General features: G+C 41.0%; 2 protein-coding genes across 5 annotated transcripts; one reads left to right on the plus strand and one right to left on the minus strand.

Moving 5' to 3' along the window:
- Positions 1-2,426: 2,426 nt before the first annotated feature.
- On the minus strand, positions 2,427-23,309 carry zmat5 (zinc finger matrin-type 5). 4 transcript variants are annotated; one of them, XM_033043159.1, is made up of 6 exons: positions 23,063-23,309; positions 19,454-19,516; positions 17,233-17,313; positions 14,595-14,650; positions 10,926-11,019; positions 2,469-2,611 (listed from the first exon to the last, which is right to left on the minus strand). In XM_033043159.1, exons 1-6 carry the CDS (start codon positions 23,187-23,189, stop codon positions 2,598-2,600), a joined length of 435 nt encoding a protein of 144 aa, XP_032899050.1. In that variant the 5' UTR covers positions 23,190-23,309; the 3' UTR covers positions 2,469-2,597. The 4 variants fall into 4 exon arrangements, with proteins under 4 accessions (XP_032899048.1, XP_032899047.1, XP_032899050.1 ...); XM_033043158.1 differs by having other exon boundaries at positions 10,926-11,022; XM_033043157.1 differs by lacking the exon at positions 14,595-14,650 and having other exon boundaries at positions 2,427-2,611.
- A 94-nt stretch (positions 23,310-23,403) lies between these two features.
- Positions 23,404-27,613, plus strand: LOC116987273 (cytochrome b-c1 complex subunit 9). The gene is made up of 2 exons (XM_033043160.1): positions 23,404-23,598; positions 27,357-27,613. The coding sequence occupies exons 1-2, from the start codon at positions 23,458-23,460 to the stop codon at positions 27,405-27,407; spliced, it is 192 nt and encodes a 63-aa protein (XP_032899051.1). The 5' UTR covers positions 23,404-23,457; the 3' UTR covers positions 27,408-27,613.
- The last annotated feature ends 165 nt before the right edge of the window (positions 27,614-27,778 follow it).

Below are 27,778 nucleotides of genomic sequence, written 5' to 3' on the forward strand. Positions count from 1 at the left end.
GTCGCAGCAACACGTTTGATCCAGGCATTGGCATCATTGGATTGTCATCTTCTGAGCAAGACCACAAGGATACATGTATCATCTGTGGCACGAAAGGTTCATATCACTGATGGAATGACCACTCAAGACCTCAAACTTGACGCAAAGTTCATAATCTACGTTGATCCCCAAGATCCCTGCCCTCCTGTATGCCTCTACGTTATGCACTACCAACCACAGGCACCTTGAAGCATCGGTATTCTCTCTCTAGTGCTCTCTGCAAACTCTTCCAAAATCATTGTTAGGTTATGCAATCATATGCCGGCATCCTCTCAGGTCAACGTGGAAATATTGAGGCATTTGTTACATTCAATCAAATGTACTTTAACTTCTGCCCAACAGGCTGCATCCTTCACATACCCAGCTCCATATTACCAAAAGCCACCCCCTATTCCGAACTTCATCACAGAAAATGGTTACTGTTTGGATAGAGAAAAAATTCAACGATGTTCTCAAATCCTCCTTGATTAAGTACAACATCCCCACTGACATGGGAAACTCTGGCAAATGTTCACTCAAAATGGAGGAGCATTTGATACTCAGAACCTTGAGCCCTTTTGTTGGAGACAGACAGGAGCACAATATAATTGGCAGAAGAAACACATCACCTCCCAACTCAACTACCTCAAGCACTACCTACCCCATCTAAATCAAGAGCACATGTCCTACTTTAGTCTCATCTGCAACTTCAGAATCTGCAGAACCAAAGTTCAAGTATGCAACAACTCTCAGGGACCGCCTAAGAGAAAAATCCATGGAATCAAATGTTACAAGTGATAACTTACTGGATCTCAACGATGCTGAAATAAAGCCCTCAGCAATATGTTGTGACTTTATTCCTTGCCAGATGTAAGAATAGACAGTAAATTGATCTAAACAATATTGAACACTTTCACGAGTACCTGAAAGTACAAACCATGGCTAGCACAAAATAATGCTTCTATTGATATGTTGAACAATTGTTTGGGTAAATACAAACACCCCATAAATAGCAAAAGAACAAATGATAGTTTATTTTATTTTGTTGTTGATTGAGAAAAGTACTGTACTCTTAAAAGAACTCTTACGCACAGGATTTACTCACATTTGTAAAAGCAGGGAAAGTCAGCATGACTGTGCAGGGGAGGTCTAGTCTCATTAATTTTACTGAATTTTTTTTGAGGAAGTGACAAGCATGATCGATGAGAATAGGGCAATGAATGTTGTCTGCATGGACTTCCCATTTCTTCTCAAGGGGGAAACCCAAGTGGTTAGAGTCGTAAAGACGGCGTATAACATGCTTGCTTTCATCAGTTGGCGTAGAGTACAAAAGACAGGAATCCATTTTGCATCTTGAATAAAACTTTGGCTTGGGGAAATTTGGGGCAATTCTGGTTGTAACACTATAGGCAGAATGTGGAGGCTTAGGAGAGGTTGCAGAAGAGGTTCACTTGAATGCTGACTGGATTGGAGTATACTAGCTCTGACAAGAAATTGAATAAACATGGATCGTCTTCTCCAGAGTGTCAGAGGCTGAGGGATGATCTGGCAGAAAGATATAAATCTGAGAGGCAGAGATGGGGTAGATATTCCAAGCCTCTTCAACCCCCCCACCACTTCCAGGATGGAAATGTCAGATATCAGAGGGCATAGGTTTTATGTGAGAGAAGGAATGTTTAAAGGAAATATGCAACACGTTTATTTTTACAAACAGAGATAGGTACTTGGAACGCACTGCCAGGAGAGGCGATAGTAGCAGTTATGACAGCAGTGTTTAAGAGGCACTTAGACTGAGAAATCAGGCAGGGAATAGAGGGATATGAACCTTGCGCAGGTAGACAGGTGTGGTGGACCAAAGGACCTGTTTCTGTGTCGAATTGTACTACATTCCGTGTTAAATAGCTTTGAGAACATTATTATTTAAACTACTGAAAATGTTCAACTTAACATCTTATCTAACGGCTGGCATCTCAGACAGCACAGCACCTCTTTTGGTGATCCATTAAGGTATCAGTTTAAATGACAGGTTTAAATGCATCATCTTCTGACCTAGATGCAAGCATACTTTTAACTTGGATGGTTGAAGAAAAATGAAAAAATGAAAACCCCTCAAATTGGGAGATCGTGCAAACTCCACACAGACAGCAGTGGTCAGGATTGAACTTGTGTCACAGGAACAGTGAAATGACAGCACTAGCTCTGTGCCATTGTGCTGCCATGGCTCCATTGTGCAGCCATTAGATCTACTGCAGAGTGCAGTTATTTGGTTTGTACACTGCTTTTAATTGCTTATTTGCACTGTTTGGTCATTATTTGTATTGTAATGATGCAGGTTTATACAATTAGGTTTATTTTTGAAAGTCGTTGCTATGCTAAGAATCATTTGAATGTGCAAATAAAACGTCTTTTTTTAAATTATTTGATGGAAAAATACATTTTTCTTAGTTGTTAGCCCCATTCAACATTAAGTGCAGTCTTCCAACCTCCAGGAGGCGGTGGGTGTAGAGATGGTGGTAATTCATGGGTTGAATTATATCCTGGAGGTAGCCAATACACAATAGGCACATCCTCCTCCTTTTCTACTTCCACGTCACTGCAACAAAATATGACAGAATACTGGATTATGATCTACAACAAATCATCAGGCAAAGAATATAGCCAATACCGTATCACAGTGCAATAAACAGAATAACATATATCACTGGTTGGGAATTTACTAGCATCGAATTTAAGTAATTTTAACTTCAAAAATTCAAATCAATATTGCAATTCACAGTACAGTAACCCCTAAAAAAAAGACAATTTTTTAATTAAAATAGCCTGAACATAGAATTTTAAAACTGATGTAAGAGAATGCATTTTTTTTTCTTGGAGCACTTTCCTCAGCTTGGGAGAAGGTAGGATCTGTACCATTGGGACTGTTTACACCCCAAACTGTGCTGTCACCAATGTATTAGCAAGTCACAGTGCTGGGAAAGTGGAAGAGTATTCAAAATTAGACATTGGATCAATTGTAAAGATGCAGTAAATCGAAAATTAGAAATAAAGGCAAAGAGAAAGGTATTAATACAAAAAGGGGGAAAACATTTGACAGATAGTCAAAGTTACTACAAATCTTCAATTATATTAGCAGATAAGGCAAGAGGTTACTGAAAAATAAGGACTAAACTGAAGGCTCAGTACCTGAAGGCTTGTAACATTTGAGACAAAGGTGATTTCAAAGAAAAAATAAAATTCCAAGGAGAGAATCCACCATCTGCGGTGAACTTGAAAAGTTTATAGTTCATAGATTCACACCTCATAGGAACAGAAGTAGGCCATTCGGCCCATCAAGTCTACTCCACCATTCAATCTTTGGTTCAAAATCTTTATAGTATTACATTTAAAGAAAAACTACCTAATTTTATGAATTATGAGTGACATATCAGAAGATTTAACATGATGAAAAAAAGAGCAATGCAAACTAATTGAAGGAGGGCAAACACTGGTACCAAAGAAATTGCTGGCTTACGAGTCAACAGGTCCTGGTGGATACCATTTTAGGGTGTTAAAAATGGTTGGTGGGATATTCGCTTTTAATGTTACAGAATTTCCTGGATTCAGGAAACATTCCATTGGATTGGAAAACGGCAAATGCAGCCCCTTTATTCAAAAAGATAGGGAACAAAGCAGGAAACTATCGGGCAGTAAATTGACATCTGCCACAGGGAAAACATTAGAAGTCATTATTAAAGATATAATGGCAGGGTTGTTGGAAAAATCAAGGTGACCAAACAAAGTTAATATGTTTTTTTGAAATGAAAATTATATTTGACCAATTTAGTCGTAGTAACGCAGGGAACTGCTAAAAGTAAGTGACATATTTCTAGATGGCATGGACCGATTTTCATTTTTTTTTTAAATTAGGTAATTCTTCAGCTAAGGTTGTGTGATGGGAGTGTCCAGGGAGAGATGGTGGTACAGATCTGCTGGCCGAGTGCCAAGATTTATAGATGGACATCTGCACAAAGTCCAAGCTTTTAGTGCTGACTTCAACCCGAGCTAAAAGCAGCAGTGTCCACCTTGCTGCCAACAGCTGCAACCACTCTCTGCTATTTCAGCTGGCACTTTCAGGTGGGGCAGTGAAACCATCCACATGCTTCCAGCCTGCCGCAAGCATGGTGCACCCCACTCAAATGAGTGAAAGAAATAGAGCTGATAGGAGAAAAGCAGTTTTTTGTTTTTTTTAAATATTTCTCTTGGATTTAACCTGATTTTGTGTTATTAGTTCAAGAAGAAAAATTACAAGTATTTCTCCACCGTCATGTGTTGAAATAGTCACAATGCTGCACTCAGCAATAACGAGCTGGGAAGCAGGAGGCACTCTAAAACAGATGGCTTACCATGGGGGCAGGAAGCCAGCCAGTAGTTTGGGGACAACAAAAAATCTAACCCTGGAATGCGAAAATTTACTACTATAGATTATTTTTCCAAGTTCAGATTTACACCTCTAAATTTAAGTCCATTTAATTTCAGTCTTGGGGCATCGTCTATTTTCTTTTTATTGGGCTTGAACAATCCAGTTGCCAAACTATTGTTGGACACTGATTTTTTTTTAAATGCAAACTTTCTGGAGAACCAGATTTTGCCTGCAGAAATATATAACTAAATTGTATGCATTTAAATGCAACAATGCAAATAAATATTAGGGATATCTGAAGTGGTTTCAATACCAGTTCTTAAAACTGAGAGCTCAATACGACGTACTGTATTTATACAACACCTTTCATGACCTTAAAATAACTAAAGCACTTTGAATGCTTTTAAATCTAGTCACCAGTGTTATGTTGGAAATACAACAGTCATGATATACAAACTGCTTGTGGAACTATGCTAAAAGACTAAATCAGACCTCAGAAGCAAAAAACCAGAGCAACCTGAAATGTTCAAAGATAAACGTTTCATAGAAATGGAGATCAAGGAGTGTATCAACATAACCATAATAGATAATTAATATCACGTCAAACTCAAACAAAATTGACAGATAGTCAAAGTTACTACAAATCTTCAATTATATTAGCAGATAAGGCAAGAGGTTACAGAAAAATAAGGACTAAACTGAAGGCTCACTAAGACCAGTTATTCAAACGTTCGAGGAGCAGAATTAGTGAACTAAAGTAGCTTTATGTGGACATGTAAAATATCAGGACAAGATTTAAGTTAATATGGATACAGCTATCAATATAATGCTAAATTTATTTAACAGGAGATTACTCGAGTCATACTGATTCAATGCAGTTCACCGTTCTCGCATCAGGCTAGCAGTTTGGAAAACTATATTCTTGCTTGAAGGTACACAAAATTGCTGGGGAAACTCAGCGGGTGCAGCAGCATTTATGGAGCGAAGGAAATAGGCGACGTTTCGGGCCGAAACCCTTCTTCAGACTGATGGGGGGTGGGGAAAGAAAGAAGGAAAAGGGGAGGAGGAGGAGGAGCCCGAGGGCGGGCGGATGGGAGGGTGGGAGGAGACAGCTAGAGGGTTAAGGAAGGGGAGGAGACAGCAAGGGCTAGCCAAATTGGGAGAATTCAATGTTAATGCCATAAGGACGCAAGGTCCCCAGACGGAATATGAGGTGCTGTTCCTCCAATTTCCGCTGTTACTCACTCTGGCAATGGAGGAGACCCAGGACAGAGAGGTCGGATTGGGAATGGGAGGGGGAGTTGAAGTGCTGAGCCACCGGGAGGTCAGGTAGGTTATTGCGGACTGAGCGGAGGTGTTCGGCGAAACGATCGCCCAACCTACGCTTGGTCTCACCGATGTAAATCAGCTGACATCTAGAGCAGCGGATGCAGTAGATGAGGTTGGAGGAGATACAGGTGAACCTTTGTCGCACCTGGAACGACTGCTTGGGACCTTGGATGGAGTCGAGGGGGGAGGTGAAGGGACAGGTGTTGCATTTCTTGCGGTTGCAACGGAAAGTGCCCGGGGAGGGGGTGGTGCGGGAGGGAAGGGAAGAATTGACGAGGGAGTTGCGGAGGGAGCGGTCTTTGCGGAAGGCAGACATGGGGGGAGATGGGAAGATGTGGCGAGTGGTGGGGTCACGTTGGAGGTGGCGGAAATGGCGGAGGATTATGTGTTGTATTTGCCGGCTGGTGGGGTGAAAGGTGAGGACCAGAGGGACTCTGCCCTTGTTGCGTGTGCGGGGATGGGGAGAGAGAGCAGTGTTGCGGGGTATGGATGAGACCCTGGTGTGAGCCTCATCTATGGTGGTGGAGGGGAATCCCCGTTCCCTGAAGAACGAGGACATTTCCGATGCCCTGGTATGAAATGTCTCATCCTGGGAACAGATGCGGCGTAGGCGGAGGAATTGGGAGTAGGGGATGGAGTCTTTACAGGGGGCAGGGTGGGAAGACGTGTAGTCCAGATAGCCATGTGAATCAGTGGGTTTGTAATGTATGTCGGTCAGGAGTCTGTCCCCTGCGATGGAGATGGTGAGGTCAAGGAATGGTAGGGACGTGTCGGAAATCGTCCAGGTGTATTGGAGTGCCGGATGGAAGTTGGTGGTGAAGTGGATGAAGTCAGTCAGTTGTGTGTAGGTGCAGGAGGTGGCACCAAAGCAGTCGTCAATGTAACGGAGGTAGAGGTCGGGGATGGGGCCCTGGTACGTCTCGAACAAGGATTGTTCAACGTACCCGACAAAGAGGCAGGCGTAGCTGGGGCCCATGCGTGTGCCCATAGCTACGCCTTGTGTTTGGAGGAAATGGGAGGAGTCAAATGTAAAGTTATTCTTGCTTGTCTTGGTTTGCAAATGGGTGGTGAACAGTATAGTAAAGAAAGATAAAAAGGCAATGTTTGCACAAGTTGAACAAAAAGCCCCTTATTATTGGCCACATCACAAGGATACTTCAACACAATGTCCCGAAACCGATTGGAAAAGCCTTCACAAGGAAGGTTGTTATCCCTACGATAACTTTATACGTCAATCAAAAAAACAATAGACAATAGGTGCAGGAGCAGGCCATTCGGCCCTTCGAGCCAGCATCGCCATTGAATGTGATCATGGCTGATCATCCCCAATCAGTAAGTAAGTAAGTAAGTAAACTTTATTTATATAGCGCATTTTAAGCCAATTTGCATTGACCCCAAAGCGCTTTACATAATTTAAATAATAATAAGTTCCATTGCAAACCATAGAAAAAGGTTTTTAAAAAAAATGAATAAAAATGGACACAACATATTACAGAGTTCAACACAAACATCCCCCCACAGCAGAATCAAAACATTTCCACTGCGGGGGAAAGGCACCAGAAAGTTAAGTACCCCATTCCTGCCTTCTCCCCATATCCCCTGACTCCGCTATCTTTAAGAAACCTGGGTCAAACTGTGGATGGATGTACTGCGAATTAGAAGTGACATTCTCATTTTTCCATTCATGGATCATAATCATTAAGGGGTTTATGTTTGCCCCCCCCCCCTCCCATTCCCCTGTCACCCAACCAAAAAGCATTAAATTATATTAGATTTATTTAATACATAATTCAGCAACAGAGAATAACAATTTTGACCAACTAATTTGAATTTCAATTGGATATTTTCGAGTAAACTGTTAAATTTTGAGTTTTGCACAAGAAATCAATTTCATTGATTAGATAATAGAACAATTAAACCCCCATGATGTCTCTTTCAGATTTTCAATTAAGGGTAATTATGCTTATTTCACACGGTCAAAACAGTGGCATTTAATATTGTCAGAGATTAGAATCCTATTTTCTACTTCATTAGACAATTAAATTATTGGTAGGTAGTTAGTAACTTTGAAATTGGAAAAGAGAACATCTCTTTTTAGTTCATAAAATGCGAGTAAGGAGAGTGCAACAGTGCTGTATTATTTTATACCAGAATGTACATGTGCTAAAACAAGACCCTTGCAATTCCTGAAGTGACCAATAGACAATAGACAATAGGTGCAGGAGTAGGCCATTTGGCCCTTCGAGCCAGCACCGCCATTCAATGTGATCATGGCTGATCATCCCCAATCAGTACCCCGTTCCTGCCTTCTCCCCATATCCCCTGACTCCGCTATTTTTAAGAGCCCTATCTAGCTCTCTCTTGAAAGCATCCAGAGAACCTGCCTCCACCACTCTCTGAGGCAGAAATTCCACAGACTCACCACTCTGAGAAAAAGTGTTTCCTCGTCTCCGTTCTAAATGGCTTACTCCTTATTCTTAAACTGTGGCCCCTGGTTCTGGACTCCCCCAACATCGGGAACATGTTTTCTGCCTCTGGTGTGTCCAAGCCCTTAACAATCTTATATGTTTCAATGAGATTCCCTCTCATCCTTCTAAACTCCAGAGTGTACAAGCCCAGCTGCTCCATTCTCTCAGCATATGACAGTCCCGCCATCCTGGGAATTATCCTTGTAAACCTATGCTGCACTCCCTCAATAGCAAGAATGTCCTTCTTCAAATTAGGGGACCAAAACTGCACACAATACTCCAGGTGTGGCCTCATTAGGGCTCTGTACAACTGCAGAAGTGTTGTACTCCTGCAGGCATTCAGCAGTATACAACTCCCACAAGTGACTAATTCTTTAAAGGCACACTCTCCATCTGCCAGAAGGGAGAGTAAAGGTCCTGTCCCACGGCGATTTTTTCGGTGACTGTCAGCATCATTGACTGACGTATAAGGTCACCGAAAAAGACGCGACGTGATGATGTATTGATGCACGGTGTTTCCTCATGTGTCGCAACATTTTTTTGACACCGCTGGATTTTGAAATGTTCAAAATCTTTCGGCGACCCTGATACGTCAGTCAATGACGTCGGCAGTCGCCAAAAAAAATCGCCAAGTGAGACAGGCCCTTAAGAAAGGACCTTAAGTTGGTTAAGAGCTTCTATTACTTGCTAAATAGACCAGAAAGAATATATGGTGCTCTATGGGCCTATTTTCCAGTCCTCCAGAGTCCTCCAATGCACAAATTAGAAAAAAATCAAAATCAGCATTCCACAAACCACATAATAGATCTCAGTCCAGATTTTGAACATGGACCCCTTTTTGGATAAAAGATTAGCAGGGGTTTCCATAAGATCCTCCAAGATTCTGAAATAGCAAAGCATTGGATTTCATAGTGGTATACCAGTAATTAAGATTATTTCAATGATCCAATGCAGGGTGATATATCACAAGATAGTAGCTCTTTTATCATGCTCTGCGTGCTATTCCTAAAGCTACTACTCCCACATCTAAACATGTTTACAATGAAAAGAAACAGGGGTGTTTACACATTTATTTTAGATATTGTACAACATCTCACTTTCAACATTCCAAACTTGACTGCATGTCAAGACAGAACATGGTTAGATCTCAAAAATAATTGAAAGCGCTGAAGCAGTTTGGACCCATCTAGCCTCATGGAAATGTGAAGAAAAGGGATTTGGGTAGGGTTGAACCGATGATCACATTCAAGTTCACCCAAAAAGTTGGTTCCAATAGTTGAAAATTCTAGGTGCTTGTACCAGTTTCAATCAAGGCAAATAATGATTCAAAATGTAAAAATAAACATTTCGCTGCTGGAAACATTTATGCCATTTGAATCAGAAAATTTGGAATTTTATTCCCATTCTAGGTTTATGAATTCTACCCAAATAATCACAGCTATGCAGTGCTATTATAAATCCCAACAATTGTCTAGTAAAGATCACAGTACATGTGTCTTGATGAATGTTGAAAGATCCTATTGCCCTTTTTAGGAAGGCAAGGCATGCTTTCATTCCCTGGCCAATATTATGACTAAAAAATTTAGAAACTTCATTATTAATTGATTTTCACTGCTGTTTATGCATCATTGCAGATGCTCTATTGTTGCTTTGTTTTTCTACTCTAGTCACTTCATTTCAAAGAAAGTATGTGAAGCAGAACATTAAATATTGATTTGCATTTTATATTGATAATACATTATATGATTCTAATTAATATGCTGCCTTAACCTATAGCACTTGCCTTATAATGACATTGGAATATGCATATATGCACATCAAAATTATAACAAAATGTTAAAAAGTCTTTCAAATACAAGACAAAATGTTAGCAAGAAAATAATGGCCCGTCTGAAAAATCAATAACAATTTGAGACTTGAATGTATCAAATTTGATACACTGCTCTCCTTGACTAAAAGCAAGTATAATGAATGTGGTCATCTTGGTTATAGAAAGCGTATAGAGCAGCATGCATCATATCTGATCCAAGTGCCCATGGTTGCTAACACACAAATTGGAAAAATCTCGTTCTTCAGAACTATCAGTTCTTATTACCAAGCACATCAATTCCATGTACACGTTTCTTAGACACTTGCAAAATTCCATCTTATTCAATGATAGAAGGGCAACAACATCACTTCTTATTACTATCCATTCATGTATATTTTGCTATTGAACTTGAACAAATGCCAGCCTATCAAACTAAAGGAAAGCCCTGTGTTTATTACAATGTAATTAAACTTTGAAATATAGATAACCCAGGAAGTTGTTCATGATCTCTAGGAGGAAGGAAGATGTTAAAATGCACTGGATATTAACTATTTCACTTGCCAAATCAACAATATATTTGTAGATCTATCGCCTCACTATATCAAAAGAGAAACTGCTGCAAAATACATGTCTCAAAATTAAGTTGTTAACTGCTGCCGTTGATAGGAATTTGTACAAAGCAGCTTCGATGAAGCAAAAATACCCACAAGAGTATAACAACACGAAATATCCAATGCTTTGCCATTATATATTTAAAAAATAACTTCTTCATTGGTTAACGCCCCATGTGTGCAGTCGCAATTTGATGCTGCTTTAGGAACATAATAATTGAAGCAAGTAAGTGAAATTGCGTTACAAACCTGGCAAGTGTGACAGTTTATAGGTATTACATGCAAGTTACCTGGTGTGCAAATGATTTTCTTTTCTTTTGGCTCTCTTTGCCAACCATTCATCAATGTTAGGGTTTGGTCGGTCATCTTGCTCAACTGTATTTTCTTCTGAAACAAATTGATTTCAATTAATGTTAATAAGAGAAATAACGGATTATTAGCAACTGAACGCAAAGAGCACGAAACATTATTCCACTCATAGTATAGATATGTTTTTACAATTGAACGTTACTATGTTTTCAAAAGACAATGGAGAAGGCAGTAACATTTGTGCATGTAGGATTTATTTTTAATTTATTATATTTTAATTTTGCAAGGACCTGATGAAGATCAGAATTACAAAATGTGTTTCCTTTCTCACTTTTATGCTGTTTTCTTCCAGATCAATTCTTAACATTCTTTATTGCCTCACTACCCCTCTTGAAGCTGGTTTGTGGACACTATCACTGCAATATGGACATTTCTAAATCAATCTCAGGAATTCTTAATCCGAATTAGTTTAGAGTACACTGCACACTTGACACTCCCAATGACTGAATCAGCAAGGCAAAGATTAAATTTGAAAAAAGGAATAAATGTGGTATACTCAAAAGAAATTCAACCTCAGCATTAAAAAAAGATGGAGTAATAATAATAATAATGGATGGGATTTATATAGCGCCTTTCTAATACTCAAGGCGCTTTACATCGCATTATTCATTCACTCCTCAGTCACACTCGGTGGTGGTAAGCTACTTCTGTAGCCACAGCTGCCCTGGGGCAGACTGACGGAAGCGTGGCTGCCATTCTGCGCCTACGGCCCCTCCGACCACCACCAATCACTCACACACATTCACACACAGGCAAAGGTGGGTGAAGTGTCTTGCCCAAGGACACAACGACAGTATGCACTCCAAGCGGGATTCGAACCGGCTACCTTCCGGTTGCCAGCCGAACACTTAGCCCATTGTGCCATCGGTCGTCCCCCTATTGGCAAGGAAGAGTGTGAAAAAATTCACATTTTCTAGGCTTAAAAAGAAAACTGAAAGGAACAGGAACATGAAAGATCAGTTATCCAAATTACTGATCAAAAAAGCAACAAAGCAAATTCAGGACAGAAATAGAGGGAAGATGTAAACTCTACATTTTTTAGTCATGCAAAGGAATCTACTATGGGCTCAATCAGTTATAAACCTTACAGTATAGTGCTTAAAATGTTGTCAAACCAGATCATTCTTTAGTTTTAACATTATTTCCTTCAGGTTGAATCAGGTGTCAATTTTAGTTTGTTTTGTTCTGCTATTACTGTGAATGTCAAGTGCACATTCTGCTACAGATTCTGTGTCTCAAATTAGATCCATTAAGGTAGGAAATAAAAATAAAAAGTTGTGTTAAATAATGTTACCTGGGGTATTCAGCACCTGTGTAAAAGAGTTAAAGATCATTCACTTGAACATTTATATGGAAAAAGGGTGCCTATCCTTAGAAAAAATCTACAGGTCTCGTGGTTGGCACTTAGGCTCCTAGGCAGGACCACAAAGCAGTCTTTACTCAAGGGAACTAAATTAATATCATAAAGGTTTTAACAAAGAGCAGTTGTTTAATTTGCAGGCTCCATAATGATGAAGAATATGGGTAAAAGCTCTAAATAAAGAATAATGTTAAATTGTTATAAGATTGTTCTGCCCAATGAGCGGTGAATATGTAGAATAGACTGCACGGTAAGTTGAGCAAAAACGATAAGATCAGGTTTTTCTTCAAAAGAATACTAATAACAGATTATCTGGGCATTCAATGTGCTATTGGTGAAACCTCTTATGGACAAATTGACTGTTTTATTCACCTATACGATGACACTGAAATAGTCCAAAAACTTCAAATTGTTTAATTTGATAAATGCCTGCATAAATATGTAAAAAAAAGGTGATCTTTTCCAAATCTTTCAAAAAGCCATTTAGATCTATCTGTACCACTCCGGTCCAGCACATTTCTATGCTGAAATGAAGTCATAGTTAAGACAAACCATGGATTTACTTGGTGGTGATGGTAGTGGGAAAGAACCAACAGCTCCATCTGCTGGAAGAGTTGGTTTCTTTTGACTCATTGCAGTCACAAATGTCAACATGTTACTGGCTAAAAGATTTTCCAGCCTTCAGTTAGAGGGAGTCCCCATATGGGCTCCTAGCCTGAAGGGCTGAAGTGAAAGGACAGATAACCTTTGATAGAAGTTTCAGTTCTAAAGTTGATACAATTTGGTAACATTTCAAGTCTGATGTGAAAAGAGGGCATCAATACATAACGTTTCCTTTATCATTTTCCTTTATCCGCTATCATTTTCTATTTCTAATTTGGAATCTGACAAGATTTTGTCTCTCATTGTCTCTAGGAATTGCTAAATTGTTTTGCAACTGTGATCAGCCCCCAATAAAACGATGCACCATCAGCATAAACACTACAATTAGGACTGTAGAAGCTTACTAAAATACTTAGAAATTCCTTACTGGAATAATTCCTCATTGAACTAGAATGCCAGGACAAGAAAGTCAGGTCATATTTACCAAAAATTGAACAACAGGTCTGTAAACAGTACTTATAGATAACACATAAACCAAGAAAGTTCAATAAATTAAAAACAATATTGGTGCAAAACAAAAGCCAAAAATCCCTAGTGCAATCAAGGCAGTTCATAGTCTAGTTGGTACTTGTCGTGTTCAAGCCCGATGGTTGTTAAGGAAAGTTGTTCCTGAACCTGGAGGTCACAGTTTTCAGACTCCTATACCTTCTTCCCGATGGCAAGAGTGAAAGAAGACGTTGGCGAACGTGGTGAGGATCCTTGAAGATGATAGCTGCTTTTTTGCGGCAGTACCTCCTGTAGATCCCTTCGATGGTGGGGAGGTCAATACGTCCACTGCTTTTTGTAATCTCCTACATTCCCGGGTGTTCGAATTGTTGAACCTGATACAACCGGTCTTTATGCTCTCTACCGTACACCTGTACCACCAGTCATAATAAGAACACTTTCTCATATTTAGCTTGATCTTCATTTGTAGATCTTCATTATATTTTATGATGCATTTTTACATTAGGATGAATTTTGCACAAATGCAGAAGTTTATATTTTAGCCTAAGTTTATATCACAAGCTATAACAATTCTTTCTGGTTTTGAAATTATAAATGGCTTCTGATATTGGTATGGACATGTGTTCCGACTGTTGAAGGAGGTAGTGTGCGCCAAAATGTTCCAATTGTTCTATGGTGTGTTTCTGCATTCTGTTGCTTAATACTTTATTTTATTTTCAATTTTCTGAACAAGATTAGTCTGCAAAACCTAGACCATATTCGTTAAAATCCTTTAAACAAAATTGCCCTTTTACTCATGGATAGTTAACTAATAATCAAATTAAGCTACTATTGTTTACTGCTAGAATTGATTCTACTTTTCCAATTATACATGGCCCTTGATAAATGAGCCATTCCCCATCCTCATGTACAACCTGCTGAATATCATTTCTACTGGCAACCAAATATTGGTTTTATTCTGCAGTAGTTGCATTAATAGTACAGGAATTACTTCTCAAATACAAATTAAATCTGGCCCCGAGACAAAATGTTAGGCAAATCTTCACATACACAGTGCAATCAACTGAAATACGTAGGATTTCTCAGGCAAATGTGTCAACTATTTTTCAGCATCAAGTACCATAGAAGGGTTTTCAATGTAATATTCAAGTGTAGATGAAATCAGACCAGTTGGTTCTGAAATGTTCAAGAATTAAATCACAAGCATACCCTAAACGGCAGTGCATCCACAGCTATTTAAAGCCTGTAGCCATTTCTTTGCACACGAGGTCAATGGCAAGACATGACATGCCAGGGCTCTCACTTAACTTTTTTTCTCTGATGCCAGCCGGGTAACCTAGGCAGCTTTATAGGTTGCCAAATGACATTTTAGGTGGTAATTTAAGACGGCTTGCATGACGCATGCGATAATGTGCTCGGACGAAGTGCGTAGTTACCAGTCGGAATTATGCTCAATGAAGCATTCACATATTATTTCTGCTTCAAATAAAGTCACAAACTAAACATATTCACCAATCAAGACATGATATATACCACAATGATTGCAGCAAAATTACAATACAGTATCTCAGCACTTTTTACACGTTGCAATGAATGCAATTTCTAGTATTTCTTTCCACTTCCAAACAAAAATGTGGTTGGATTATTCAGCGTATGATCAACCTCGGTGAGACCAAGCGCAGGCTTGGCGGTCGCTTCTCACAACACCTCCACTCAGTTCGCAATAACCAACCTGATCTCCCGGTGGCTCAGCATTTCAACTCAGGGGGAATGGAGAGGGGGGAGGTGGGTCGTTCCCTCATGGTCCCGGGGCAGCACTCCCGCCGCTCCAGTCGCCGTGCTTCACGGCTCCACCCCTCTCTCTCCCCGGGGAGACGCGGTGAACAGTACAGGGTGGGCCGGGCCAGGGGTTGGAGCAATGTTTACAAACCTCGACCTCAGCTCACACCCGTCCGCCCGGACCCCGGCATCCGCTCCTACCGCTGACCCTCTCCCTCCCTTCCCTTCTTCCCTCCCTCCCTCCTCTCAATCTTTTCCCTTATCTCCTCCCTCCCTCGTTTCTTTCTCTCCTTCCCTCCCTCTCTTCTCTCCTTCCTCCCTTCTCTCCTTCCCTCCCACACACACATACTGCACAGACAACTACAATACAACACATACAATACAATACCGTTTATTGTCATTTGAACCTCAAATGAAGCTCAAACGAAATTTGGTTTCTGCAGTCATACAACAAGAAAAAAAAAAGAGGAAAAAAAAACACACAGATCACGCCCAGACAACTAACACACACACAACACACACACACACAAATATACACCGTTTTGTTTTCTCGTTTATAATATTGTTTACAGAGTACTATGTTTACATATTCTGTTGTGCTGCTGCAAGTAAGGATTTCATTGTTCTAACTGGGACGCGAGAGAATAAAGCACTCTTGACTTACGTCGCCAATGTGTGCGATAGAACTAGTGCACGGGTGATCGGTGGTCGGCGTGGACTTGGTGGGCGCAGGGCCTGTTTCCACGCTATATCTTTAAATTAAACTAAAAACACTAAAACCAGAGGGAGTCTAAAGAAGGGTCTCGACCCGAAACGTCACCCAATTTCTTCTATCCAGAGATGCTGGCTGCTCCATGGAGTTCCCCCACACAATTAAAGCATGAATAGTCTTCACCCTACCAAAGTTATCCAACCAGACGCAACTAAATTTAAGGTAGACAAAAATGCTGGAGAGGGTGAGGGTGAGGCAGCATCTATGGAGCGAAGGAAATAGGCAACGTTTCAGGTCGAGACCCTTCTTCAGACTGATGGGGGGGGGTGGGGGGAGGAAGAAGAAAGGAAGAGGCGGAGACAGTGGGCTGTGGGAGAGCAGGGAAGGGGAGGGGAAAGAAGGAGAAAGCAGGGACTACCTGTAATTGGAGAAGTCAATGTTCATACCATTGGGGTGTAAACTACCCAAGCAAAATATGAGGTGCTGCTCCTCCAATTTATGGTTGGCCTCACTCTGGCCATGGAGGAGGCCCAGGAGAGAAAGGTCAGATTCGGAATGGGAGAGGGATTTAAAGTGCTGAGCCACCTGGAGATCAGGTTGGTTATTGCGAACCGAGCGGCGGTGTTGGGTGAAGTGATCGCCAAGCCTACGCTTGGTCTCACCGATGTAGAGCAGCTGACACCTAGAGCAGTGGATGCAATAGATGAGGTTGGAGGAGGTGCAGGTGAACCTCTACCGCACCTGGAAAGACGGCTTGGGTCCTTGGAAGGAGTCAAGGGGGGCGGTAAAGTGACAAGTGTAGCATTTCCTGCGGTTGCAAGGGAAAGTGCCAGGAGAGGGGGTGATTTGGGTGGAAGGGACGAATTGACCAGGGTGTTACGGAGGGAGCGGTCTCTGCGGATAGCCAAAAGGGGAAGAGATGGGAAGATGTGGCCAGTGGTGGGATCCCGTTGGAGGTGGCGAAGCTGTCGGAGGATTATCTGTTGTATGTGATGGCTGGTAGGATGGAAGGTGAGGACAAGGGGGAACTCTGCCCTTGTTACGAATGGGGGGGATGGGGAGTGAGAGCAGAGTTACGGGGTATAGAAGAGACCCTGGTGAGAGCCTCATCTATAGTGAAAGAGGGGAGCCCCCGTTCCCTAAAGAACGAGGTCATCTCCGATGCCCTGGTTTGGAAGCCAGTGGTGGGAAATTTGAGGTATCTCTTTTTCTCCCCCAAGAACCATTTTTTCATTCATCGTCTATTACATGAGGAACTAGCACTTACCTTCTACCTTTTGTCTCAACTTCTGAATATCCTCATCTGTCATATGGGAAAATTTGCAATTAGCACCAAAATCACATTGTCCTGCAGAAAAAAAACAATAATTGTAATCATTAACAGCAGAGAGGAGAAATTGATTTTTAAAAAATGGCTAAAACACATGGTGCAGTGGGAACCTGATACACAGGAGCAAAGGCAGATTTCTCAATCTGAGCCACACCTGCGTCCCAAGTAAATGAATCAGATCTGATACCTTACTCAGGTGTATCCTATATGTCCTATTAATTACCAACAAGGCATAATTTAGAGAAATGCTCACAGAATGTTTCCCACTCAATTCCAAAGTTATATTGACAACTGGAAAATTGAAAGGCACTGGGTTAAAACAGACCTGTACCCAAATTTCACAGCTCATCAATAATGTGATGGAAATCCTGTCAATAACAAAATAATAAATCTAATATTTTTCCATAGTTTCAGCTTTCATACAATATGATGAAATACCAAAATATGATTTTGCACTGTTAGTTTTCGCACAACATTCCCCAGTAAAACTGGACAATGGGCCACCTTCCAACATCTCAGACTTCTGAAGAAGGTCTCGACCCGAAACGTCACCCATTCCTTCTCTCCAGAGATGCTGCCTGTCCCACTGAGTTACTCCAGCATTTTGTGTCTACCTTTAATTAATGCATAGTTAGCAGCTAAGAGCCCAGACTTAAACCCGATCAAACATCTCTGGAGGGACCTGAAAATAGCTGTGCATCGACGCTTCCCATCCAACCTGACAGGGCTTGAGAAGATCTGCAGAGAAGAATGGGAGAAATTACCCAAATACAGGTGTGCCAAGCTTGTAGCGTCATACCCAAAAATAGTTGAGGCTGTAATCGCTTCCAAAGGTGCTTCAACAAAGTACTGAGTGAAGGGTCTGAATACTTATGTAAATGTGACATTTCAGTTATTTCTTTTGAACTACTTAGCAAAAATGTTTTTGTTTTTTTTAATATTTTATTTTATTAGAAGTAAGTACAATCATATGGCACCAAAGTGCCTAATATATATTTTCATAATACATTTTATGTACAGCTTCTTATTTTATTTTTGTTGTTATAATATAGAAAAATAAGAATAAGAAAAAGAAATTAGATAGTAAAGGATAGAAAGACGTGAGATATATAGTGTGTGAAGAAGAAGAAAAAAGAAGACTGAATGAAGAAAGTTGAAGAAAAGAAAATAGGAAAAAGAGAAGACATAAAGAAAAGATGTAAGGAGATCATTGTTTATAATCTTGACCATCCCTCGTCCAGTCCTGAAACAGTTAGCTTTTACAATTGTGTTGCACCATATGATTCCAAAAAGACGACAAATGGAGACCAACTCGTTATGAATTGGTCTGATTTATCCATTAGGAGGAATTGCATTTCCTCAAGATGTGCGCTGTCCAACATGCTTGCAATCCACATTTTAAGCGTTGGTATTGATGTATTTTTCCAAAATTTAAGTATTAGTTTTTTTGCTATTATTAAACCAAAATTACTTCGCAAAAATTTCTAAACGCCTTTTTCGCTTTTTTATTATGTATTTTTGTGTAGATTGATGATTAAAAAAATTAATTTAATCCATTTTAGAATAATGCTGTATCGTAACAAAATGTGGAAAAAGTGAAGGGGGCTGAATGCTTTCTGAATTCACTGTATGGAGAGTATTTCAATGCACTCTTATAGACAATAGACAATACTCACCGACTCTCGCCCCCTGCTGCACACATCGGCACCCGGGTCGTCGTGGTGGTCACCGCTCCGCTTGCAGAACACAGCCCCCGCTCACAGAACACAGACCCTCGCTCGCAGAACACAGCCCCCGCTCGCAGAACAGTCCGCTTCAGGTTTATTCTCCCCGCCGGACACCGGGTCCCGGAAGGGGCGTTACCTTCATGGTGACTGACAGGCGAGAAGACCAATCTGCTCATCTCACGATTTTTTAAACTTTCATAACTTTTGTAAAAGTCCAAGCGATATCCTAGCGATATAGGGTACCGTTTTTGCGCAAATTTAAATACAACACAAGTGGTCAAGACGAGAGTTTTAGTAATAGTATAGATAGATAGATAGATAGATAGATTCTATCCAGTTCTTGTTCAGTTGTTTGAATTTGCTACCATATGGAGTACACAAGCATATATTTAGCTCTGATATTTCTGGACTTACCAGATTTCTGTACTTACCAGATTGTAGAAACTTTCTGCAAGGCTTTTTGGCAAGTTCTTCTACCAAGATTGTGGCGTTATCTAAAAATCAATGAGAAATTAAGCAAAAATATTATTTTAAGCAATAGCTTTTAATCAGAGTCTCGCCAAAGAAAACCACACACATTTTCTAATTTACTAACTTATTACTAATGCATTATTTGAGCTCTAATATTAACCAAAGCATCTGAAATAAAAATTAGTGTTTCCAGTTATTATTACTCAGTCGTGCATATTACTTTTAAATATTACTTCTTAAACAAAATAAAACTTCACAAAAGCACAACATGATACAATTCTACAAAACGTGAATCATCTCATAGACATTATTAATGTCAACCCATTCAAAAGCGAACACTGTTCAACGGTGCAAAACACTATTTTGTTCTTAATTTATGAAAAGTTCCCCTTTTCAGTTTGTTTACTAACAAATTGGATGAGAAATCTCAAAAGTCCATTATCCTGAGATGATGAGAGATGCAATTACACTATCAAGTATCTAGTAGTTAGATTCTGGGCTGTGCTGTAATTTGAAATTGTTCAGACAAAGAACATTCATGTATTAAAAATTAGATAGACAGTTAAAAGAGAAATAGAATGATATGTAGGATACAAATTGCTGGAGTAACTCAGCAGGCGAGGCAGCATCTCTGGAGAACATGGATACGAGACGTTTCAGGTCAGGACTCTACTTCAAACTGCCAAACCTAGTCTAAAGAAGGGTTCGAGACTAAAATGCCGGCTTTCCATGTTCTCCATAGTTACTGCATGACCTGCGGAGTTACTCCAGCACTTTGTGTCCTTTTGTGTACACCAACATCTGCAGTTCCTTGTTTCCACTCTATAGAACGATGTGTTGATGGGAGGAGGCTTCAGTTGATCATAAATTGAAAAGGGGGCCATTGGATTGGATGACAATTCTTTCCTCTAAGATTTATGTAATTCTGAAGAAAGTAGAGTATACCAAGTGAGGGAAGAAAAACACATTAGAATGTAATAGTTATTTGAAGTACAAGATTAATGTGTTATATTAAAAGTGCAGCAAGACAAATTTACCATGAAACAAGCTGTAACTAACTATGAGACTAGTTGTATTAATGACAAAATTAAAACTGGAGGTACAGCCAAAATGATTTTTCTATCATGCTAATTTTAGAAACTTTTGAAACACTACTATTGAGCACATTAGTCGCCTCTTCCTTGTTCTTGCTCCTGAAAATTTTTTGAATGACATCCTTAATGTTCAGTGATTCTTTTCCTGTATGTTAATTTCTACAAATTTCACAATAAACCTGCAAATCCAACACCAAAATAATCGTGGTGCCCATTTTGCTTATCCACTTGCTTGCTCCTTTCCATCTACAGCAGATGGCAGTAGAGAAGAAATAATAGATTGCCGTCAACCTTGCCACTAAACCAATGAATGTAGTGACGTATCATACCCATAATTATGCTATGCAATTGATATAAAAAAAACTTCCATTTATAAACAATAACTCAAAAGGCAGTACATCTTCCAAATGATATTACAGCCTTCCACATACAACAGACTAATCAGTTCAGAGTCCAAAATGAAAACTTGAAATGCCAATGAGCATATGCAGCCCTTTTCTTTTGGAACAAAACAATTCTGCTTTGCCCTCAATTACACCTCCTCCAAATTGGTCACAGGTGGATTTATTTATTAGTAGGATTTCAATATAAGGATGAGGGTTTTATGATTAAGATGTTGCCAGATCATGAACTCATGTATGCCAACCACTGGAATTCTCTGGGACTTTGCCTAGTTTAGCTGAAGCTATCATATGCAGCCCTGGATGACATGCTTTGACCTCCAGTAGTGCGCCATACAGAAGTCATAATTAGTACCTCCCTCACGTATACTACATGTGTTTTGTTTCTCTGTATTCCGAGCCTCAAACTTGTACGTACTGTACTTGCAGGTACTATCGGAACATTTAACAAACATTTAGAGATGTACATGGATAGGACAGGTTTAAAGGGATGCATCTATAGCCGGGTAATTTACTATAGCCAATATTGGTGGGCTTGGATGATAAAATTCTCAGCAATGTTGCAGAGCTTTTAATAAAAGTTCTACCACCCCCACCCCAAATCCTCTTTACTGACTTTCCCAGCAGATGAATCTACCAAATGTACGCTTGTCTATGGAGATACAAGGAACTACAGATGCTAACATCATCAGCAAAACACAAAATACTGGAAGAACACAGCAGTTTCAGTTTAGTTTGTTGTCATGTGTATCGAGGTACAGTGAAAAGCTTTTGTTGCATGCTAACCAGTCAGCAGAAAGACAATACAAGATTACAATCAATCCATTTACTGGGTATAGATACATGATAAGGGAATAATGTTTAGTGCAAGGGAAAGTCTGATCAAGGATAGTCTGAGGGTCACAAAAAAGGTAGATAGAGATAGCATCTAAGAAGGATTCAGATCATGATCAGATAATGATTCAGATCAGGACCTTCTTCAGACTTGTCTACATCAGAAGACGCTTGTCTATGTCCACCAAATTTGAGGCCACATGCAAACTGGAGGATGAGGCAACATACAAATTGGAGGAACAGCACTTCATACTCCACTTTGGAGGCTTACACTTCAATGGTATGAATATTACATTTTCTTGTTCCCCACCCTAGTGGGCATCCATTCCCCCCCACTACCCAGCCTCTCTTTTCCCCTTCCACCCATGTCTCTTCCTCTGCCTTTATATTTCACTCCTGTTCTCTCCTTAAGTATCCTCTTTATCCGTAGTCTTTGCCACTTACTCAGAAACATCTGCCATTTAAACCCCCCCCCCCCCCCCCCCACCACAATATCACTTCCCAGGCTTCGTTCCACAGTCATTTCTTGTCCAGCTTTCCCCCCAATATTAAGGTCTGAGTGTTCAACCACAAATTAGCTTGTAAGTTCCCTCCGCAGATGCTGCCTGACCCATTGAGTTACTCCAGCACTTTGTGTTTTGCTATGGACGGATAGGAAATTTAGATCACATAGATTGACCCAGAGGGGAATCAAGAATCAAGGACATAGGTTAAGATTGGGGGGGGGGGGGGGGGGGGGGGGGGTTAATAGGAACCCGAGGGGCAACTTTTTTTCCCACAAAGGGTGGTAGATATATGGAACCAAAGATCTTAAAGCTCCGCTATAGGATCTTTGTATGGAACAAGCTGCCGGAGGAGATAGTTGAGGTGCATGGATAGAACAGGCTTAGAGGGATGTGGGCCAAACGCAGGCAGGTGGGACGGGTGTAGATGGGTCATCATGTTGGTCAGCGTGGGCAAGTTGGCGTTTCCAAGCTGTGTGACTCTATGACAAATTAGGACACACAAGCCGTGGGCGATGCAAACGGGTGGAGCCTGACTGCACCCCACCAGATAGAGCACACTCCATGCCTTCAGCTAGTGTGTAGGAAGGAACTGCAGATGCTGGTTTACACCGAAGATAGACACAAAATGCTGGAGTGACTCAGCGGGACAGGCAGCATCTTGGAAGAGAAGGAATGGGTGACGCTTCCTCGGCCGGTCCCAAGTATCACCCCCGGCCAACTCAATCGAATTTTACCTCGAAATGAATCGAACCAGAATTTCTTTGCCCTCTGGTGCTGAACTCCCTGCAAATGTTTCTTTCTGTTGTGGAGGTTATCTTGAAAAGACCGGCCACAATAGTCGCAGAAATATGTCTTCCCCATCGAAGCCGGCGGGTCGCTGACTGAGAGACAACCCCCCTCAAGGCGGCGCTCAACTCAACGCGTCCGTATACATCCGCAGAACGTAGTTCGACAACAGATGCCGGGATTTAATGCAGCCGCAAGGCTTGTTTGCGAGGAAATATGATTTAATGGCCACGTTATTTTTTAATATGGTGTGACTGAGCGGCGACAGAGGGTTTTTATTTATGGAGGTGTGACCCAGTTTGTGGGGTGGCGGAGGGTGACGGGGGGGTGACTCGGCGACAAGATGGCGCTGGTGCGGAAGGTCTACAACTTGCTCTTCAAGAGGACGTCCACCTTCGCGCTCTCCATCGTGGTGGGCGCCGTCGTCTTCGAGAGGGTTTTCGACCAGGCCGGGGATATGATCTTTGAGCACATCAACCACGGGGTGAGTCTGGTAATTGGTGCGGGAAGGCAAGTTCATTCATAGCATGAAGGTGACCTCGGGGAGGGCGCCCGCTGGCCTCAGCTCTGGGTTCGGGAGCTGAGACACGAAGCGAAACAGTTCTCGTTTTCACACCTTACCCTTCCTTATCTCTGTGACATCCTCTCTCCTCTCTCAGACTGTGACACACTCTCAGTCTGAAGAAGGGTCTCAACCCGGAACGTCGCCCATTCCTTTTCTCCAGAAATGCTGCCTGTCCCGCTGAGTTACTCGAGCAGTTTTGGTCTCCTAATCTGAGGAAAGACATTCTTGCCATAGAGGGAGCACAGAGAAGGTTCACCAGACTGATTCCTGGGATGGCTGGACTTTCATATGAAGAAAGACTGGATAGACTCGGCTTGTACTCGCTAGAATTTAGAAGATTGAGGGGGGATCTTATAGAAACTTACAAAATTCTTAAGGGGTTGGACAGGCTAGATGCAGGAAGATTGTTCCCGATGTTGGGGAAGTCCAGAACAAGGGGTCACAGTTTAAGGATAAGGGGGAAGTCTTTTAGGAACGTGATGAGAAAAACATTTTTCACACAGAGTGGTGAATCTGTGGAATTCCCTGCCACAGAAGGTAGTTGAGGTCAGTTCATTGGCTATATTTAAGAGGGAGTTAGATGTGGCCCTTGTGGCTAAAGTGATCAGGGAATATGGAGAGAAGGCAGGTACAGGATACTGAGTTGGATGATCAGCCATGATCATATTGAATGGCGGTGCAGGCTCGAAGGGCCGAATGGCCTACTCTTGCACCTATTTTCTATGTTTGTGTCTACCTTCGGTGTAAACCAGCATCTACAGCTCTTTCCTACACACTCCCTCAGTCACGACGGATGGGCTTGTCCTCTCCTACGACTGAACAATTATCACACCTTATCGGGTATATCAAATCTGAAGAAGGGTCTCGATCCGAAGCGTCACCTATTGCTTTTCTCCAGAGATGCTGAGATTACTGTTTTTTTTGTGTGACTACCAATACCAAATCTGATGGTTTTAAAACACATCTGACGGTTTGTTTTAAATCGGCTGCCTTTTGTTAACCAACATGTGAATTTATTTTTCATGCAACAAAATGCTAAAAATACGCAAAAAATAGCATCTGTCAAGAAGCAAAATATAAAGTGCTGAAGGAACTTAGCAGGTCAGGCAGCATGTGTGGAGGGAACAGACAGATGGTTCAGGTCGGCACTCCTTCAGACTTGAATCAGCTACTCTGAAATAGGGTCGATAAGACATAGTCCATCGATTCTACACCGTCATACAATCGTGGCTGGCCTGATCAAGAGCCTATCAATCACTGCCTTAAAAATACCCAATGCCCAGGCCTCCACAGCCATCTGTGATAATGAATTCCACAGGTTCACCACTTTAAAGAAATTCCCCCTCATTTCCATTTTAAAGGTATGTCATTTTATTCTGATTCTGTGCTCTCCGATCCTATACTCTCCCATTCCTGGAAGCATCTTTTCCACGTCCACTCTAACTAGGCCTTTCATTATCTGGTAGGTTTCAATAAGATTCATCCCCCTTCTCCCCTTCCACCACCCACCACCACCATTAAACTACAGCTGTATTGGTCCAGAGCCTTCAAAAGCTCCTTGTACATTAACGCAATAATCCCCAGGATCATACTCGTAAACCTCCTCTTTCCTCTAGACCCTGTCCAAAGCCAGCACATTCTTCCTCAGATATGGGGCTAAAAACTGCTCACAATATTTCAAATGTGGCCTCACCAGTGCTTGTTAAAGCCTCAGTATTACATCCGTGCTTTTATATTCTAGTCCGTTTGAAATGAATACTAACATTGCATTTGCCTTCCTTACCACTGACTCAACCTGTAAATGAACTTCTTTGGAATCCTGCACCAGCACTCCCAAGTCCCTTTGCACCTCCAATTTTTCCCCATTTAGAAAATAGTCTATGCCTTTATTCCTTCTACACTGAATTAAATACAGCTTGGCAAAGTGTATGGTCATGCACTTTGGCAAAACTAGTGTACCGTGAGCACCCGGAGTTAGCCCATGCGGTCACGGGGAGCACCCAAGGTCAGGATCGAACTGGGGTCTCTGGCACTGTGAGGATACGGCTCGACCAGCAATTCACAGAATTCGCACAATTCACATAAGTCAATTGAACTACAACCCTGCAAGTCTTTGCAGTGTGGGAGGAAACTGGAGCACCCGAAGAAAACCCACATGGTTACGGATAATGTGCAAACTCCATACAGACAGCACCCGAGGTCAGAATTGAATTAGCGACTCTGGCGCTGTAAATTAACGGCTCTACCGTGGCGCCACTGTGCCGTCCTAAGGTGTTGTCTATTTAGTGTCCTTTACTGTTTATTGTGTAGTGTATGTTTATATGCTGTTTTTCCAACCCCCTCTTATTGGGATATAGTGGACAATTGGCAATTACAGAACTATGAGTGCAGGAAAATGTTGACCATAAAAATCAGCCATGATTTTGAAGAATGGCAGAGCTAACAAGGGCCAGCTGGCCTACTCCTAGATATTTTCTTCCCCCTTGCTACATTATTATAAAGCCCAACACTGCACCTGAGCCATGAATTTTAGTTTGTGAAGCAATATTACACTGGAAAAGAAAAGATGTGTTATATCAAGGGTCCATTGGATGTCTCTGTTTGATGAATGCTGCATTGAATGGCATGTTTCAAGAGCAGAATTCTTCAGATATCATGGCCATTATTCCTTCAACAAAGCCCCAAGAAAAATTAGAGATATTTATCAAGTTTGATCTTTTCTTTCCCTGTGAGATTTCAGTGTAACATTACTTTACTGTACAATTTTATTTTTTAATGTATTTCACAAACTGAAATCCTACATGGCCACATTGCTGGAGAAAGATGGCTGAAGTTGCCCAAGATCACCTTCAGTGTTGTGGTCGCCCACGATGAGTTGAAACAGACTTGCTTTGAAGATCTGTACAGTGTGGGGAGAAGTTGTTGGGGTTTTGCTTGATGCTAGGGTGATGGCACAAGCAGTTGGCAAAAGCAGAGGAGAAATAAACCACCTGCCAGGCTTCAAACTGCTGAAGTATTCAGGCAGGTTGGTAAAGAGTCAACTTGGCATAATTGGGCTATACAATAGACAATAGGTGCGGGAGTAGGCCATTCGGCCCTTCGAGCCAGCACCGCCATTCAATGTGATCGTGGCTGATCATCCCCAATCAGTACCCCATTCCTGCCTTCTCCCATATCCCCTGACTCTGCTATCTTTAAGAGCCCTATCTAGCCCTACGATACCTAAAACCCAGATTGTGGCAAATGGCAGATCATCCAGCATTTTTATTTTGCTCCCCACTTGAGGCTAGCCCATATGCAGTTCAGGATCTTGTCACAACAGTTTTTTTGTCAACGGAGTGAACTGTGAATTTGGATGGACAGAAGATTGTCTGCTCAGTAAATATACCACATAGTAAATGAATGGATACTGGGCAAATGATTGAACTAAAAGCAGAAAATGTGAGAAACACTCAGCAGGACAGGTAGTGCCTGTGATAAGAGAAATAGTTGACATTTTGGAACAATGATTGATTGTGATTGAGCTTCAATGAAGTTTCATTGCAGATCTCAATCTTTTTATATGGATAGGAAAACTTGTTTTCTTTCAAATTGATGATCAAGTATGTTTTCCAAAGCTGTATTATAGTAACAAATGAGTTGAAAATTAGTTCTGAAATCAGTCTCTCTCATTGCAGAAACTCTGGAAACACATCAAACATAATTATGAAATCAAACAGGATGAATAAGATCATGGTGTAAGGAACATTGCACCTCCTTGGATGTTGCTTCCGTTGAACAGCCCTGCATTGACATATTTTCCACTTGGACTATTAATTTCATCGGATGATCTCTACAAAACCTCTTCAAGAGTGGAATATTATTGTAATTATATTAATGTTTTTTTGCTAAGATTACTATGACAGAGATAACAAATAAATTCTATAACAATTTTTGCTCTTTGATTATTTTTCTGCCTATGTTGACCACTAAAAAAAAAATCCCTGATATGACAGGACAGAATTTATTTTAACTTTCTTCAATTGAGATATACTGTAACATGTGATGGGGCGGTGTATGGAATTGAATAAATAATGACACTAGGCAAAATAAAGTGCTT

The sequence above is a fragment of the Amblyraja radiata genome, chromosome 25 (assembly GCF_010909765.2).
Source record: "Amblyraja radiata isolate CabotCenter1 chromosome 25, sAmbRad1.1.pri, whole genome shotgun sequence".
Classification (NCBI taxonomy): Eukaryota; Metazoa; Chordata; class Chondrichthyes; order Rajiformes; family Rajidae; genus Amblyraja; species Amblyraja radiata.

Bases quoted from the DNA above. Each gene is read 5' to 3' on its own strand.
- LOC116987273 (XM_033043160.1), top strand. From the start codon at position 23,458: ATGGCGCTGGTGCGGAAGGTCTACAACTTGCTCTTCAAGAGGACGTCC. The intron at 23,599-27,356 runs GTGAGTCTGGTA...CTCTCATTGCAG, and splicing joins TTGAGCACATCAACCACGGG to AAACTCTGGAAACACATCAA.
- zmat5 (XM_033043156.1), bottom strand. From the start codon at position 23,189: ATGGGGAAGACATATTTCTGCGACTATTGTGGCCGGTCTTTTCAAGAT. The intron at 17,314-19,453 runs GTAAGTACAGAA...TTTTTTCTGCAG, and splicing joins CAGAAAGTTTCTACAATCTG to GACAATGTGATTTTGGTGCT. The intron at 11,023-17,232 runs GTAAGTGCTAGT...AATTTGTTTCAG, and splicing joins GTTGAGACAAAAGGTAGAAG to AAGAAAATACAGTTGAGCAA.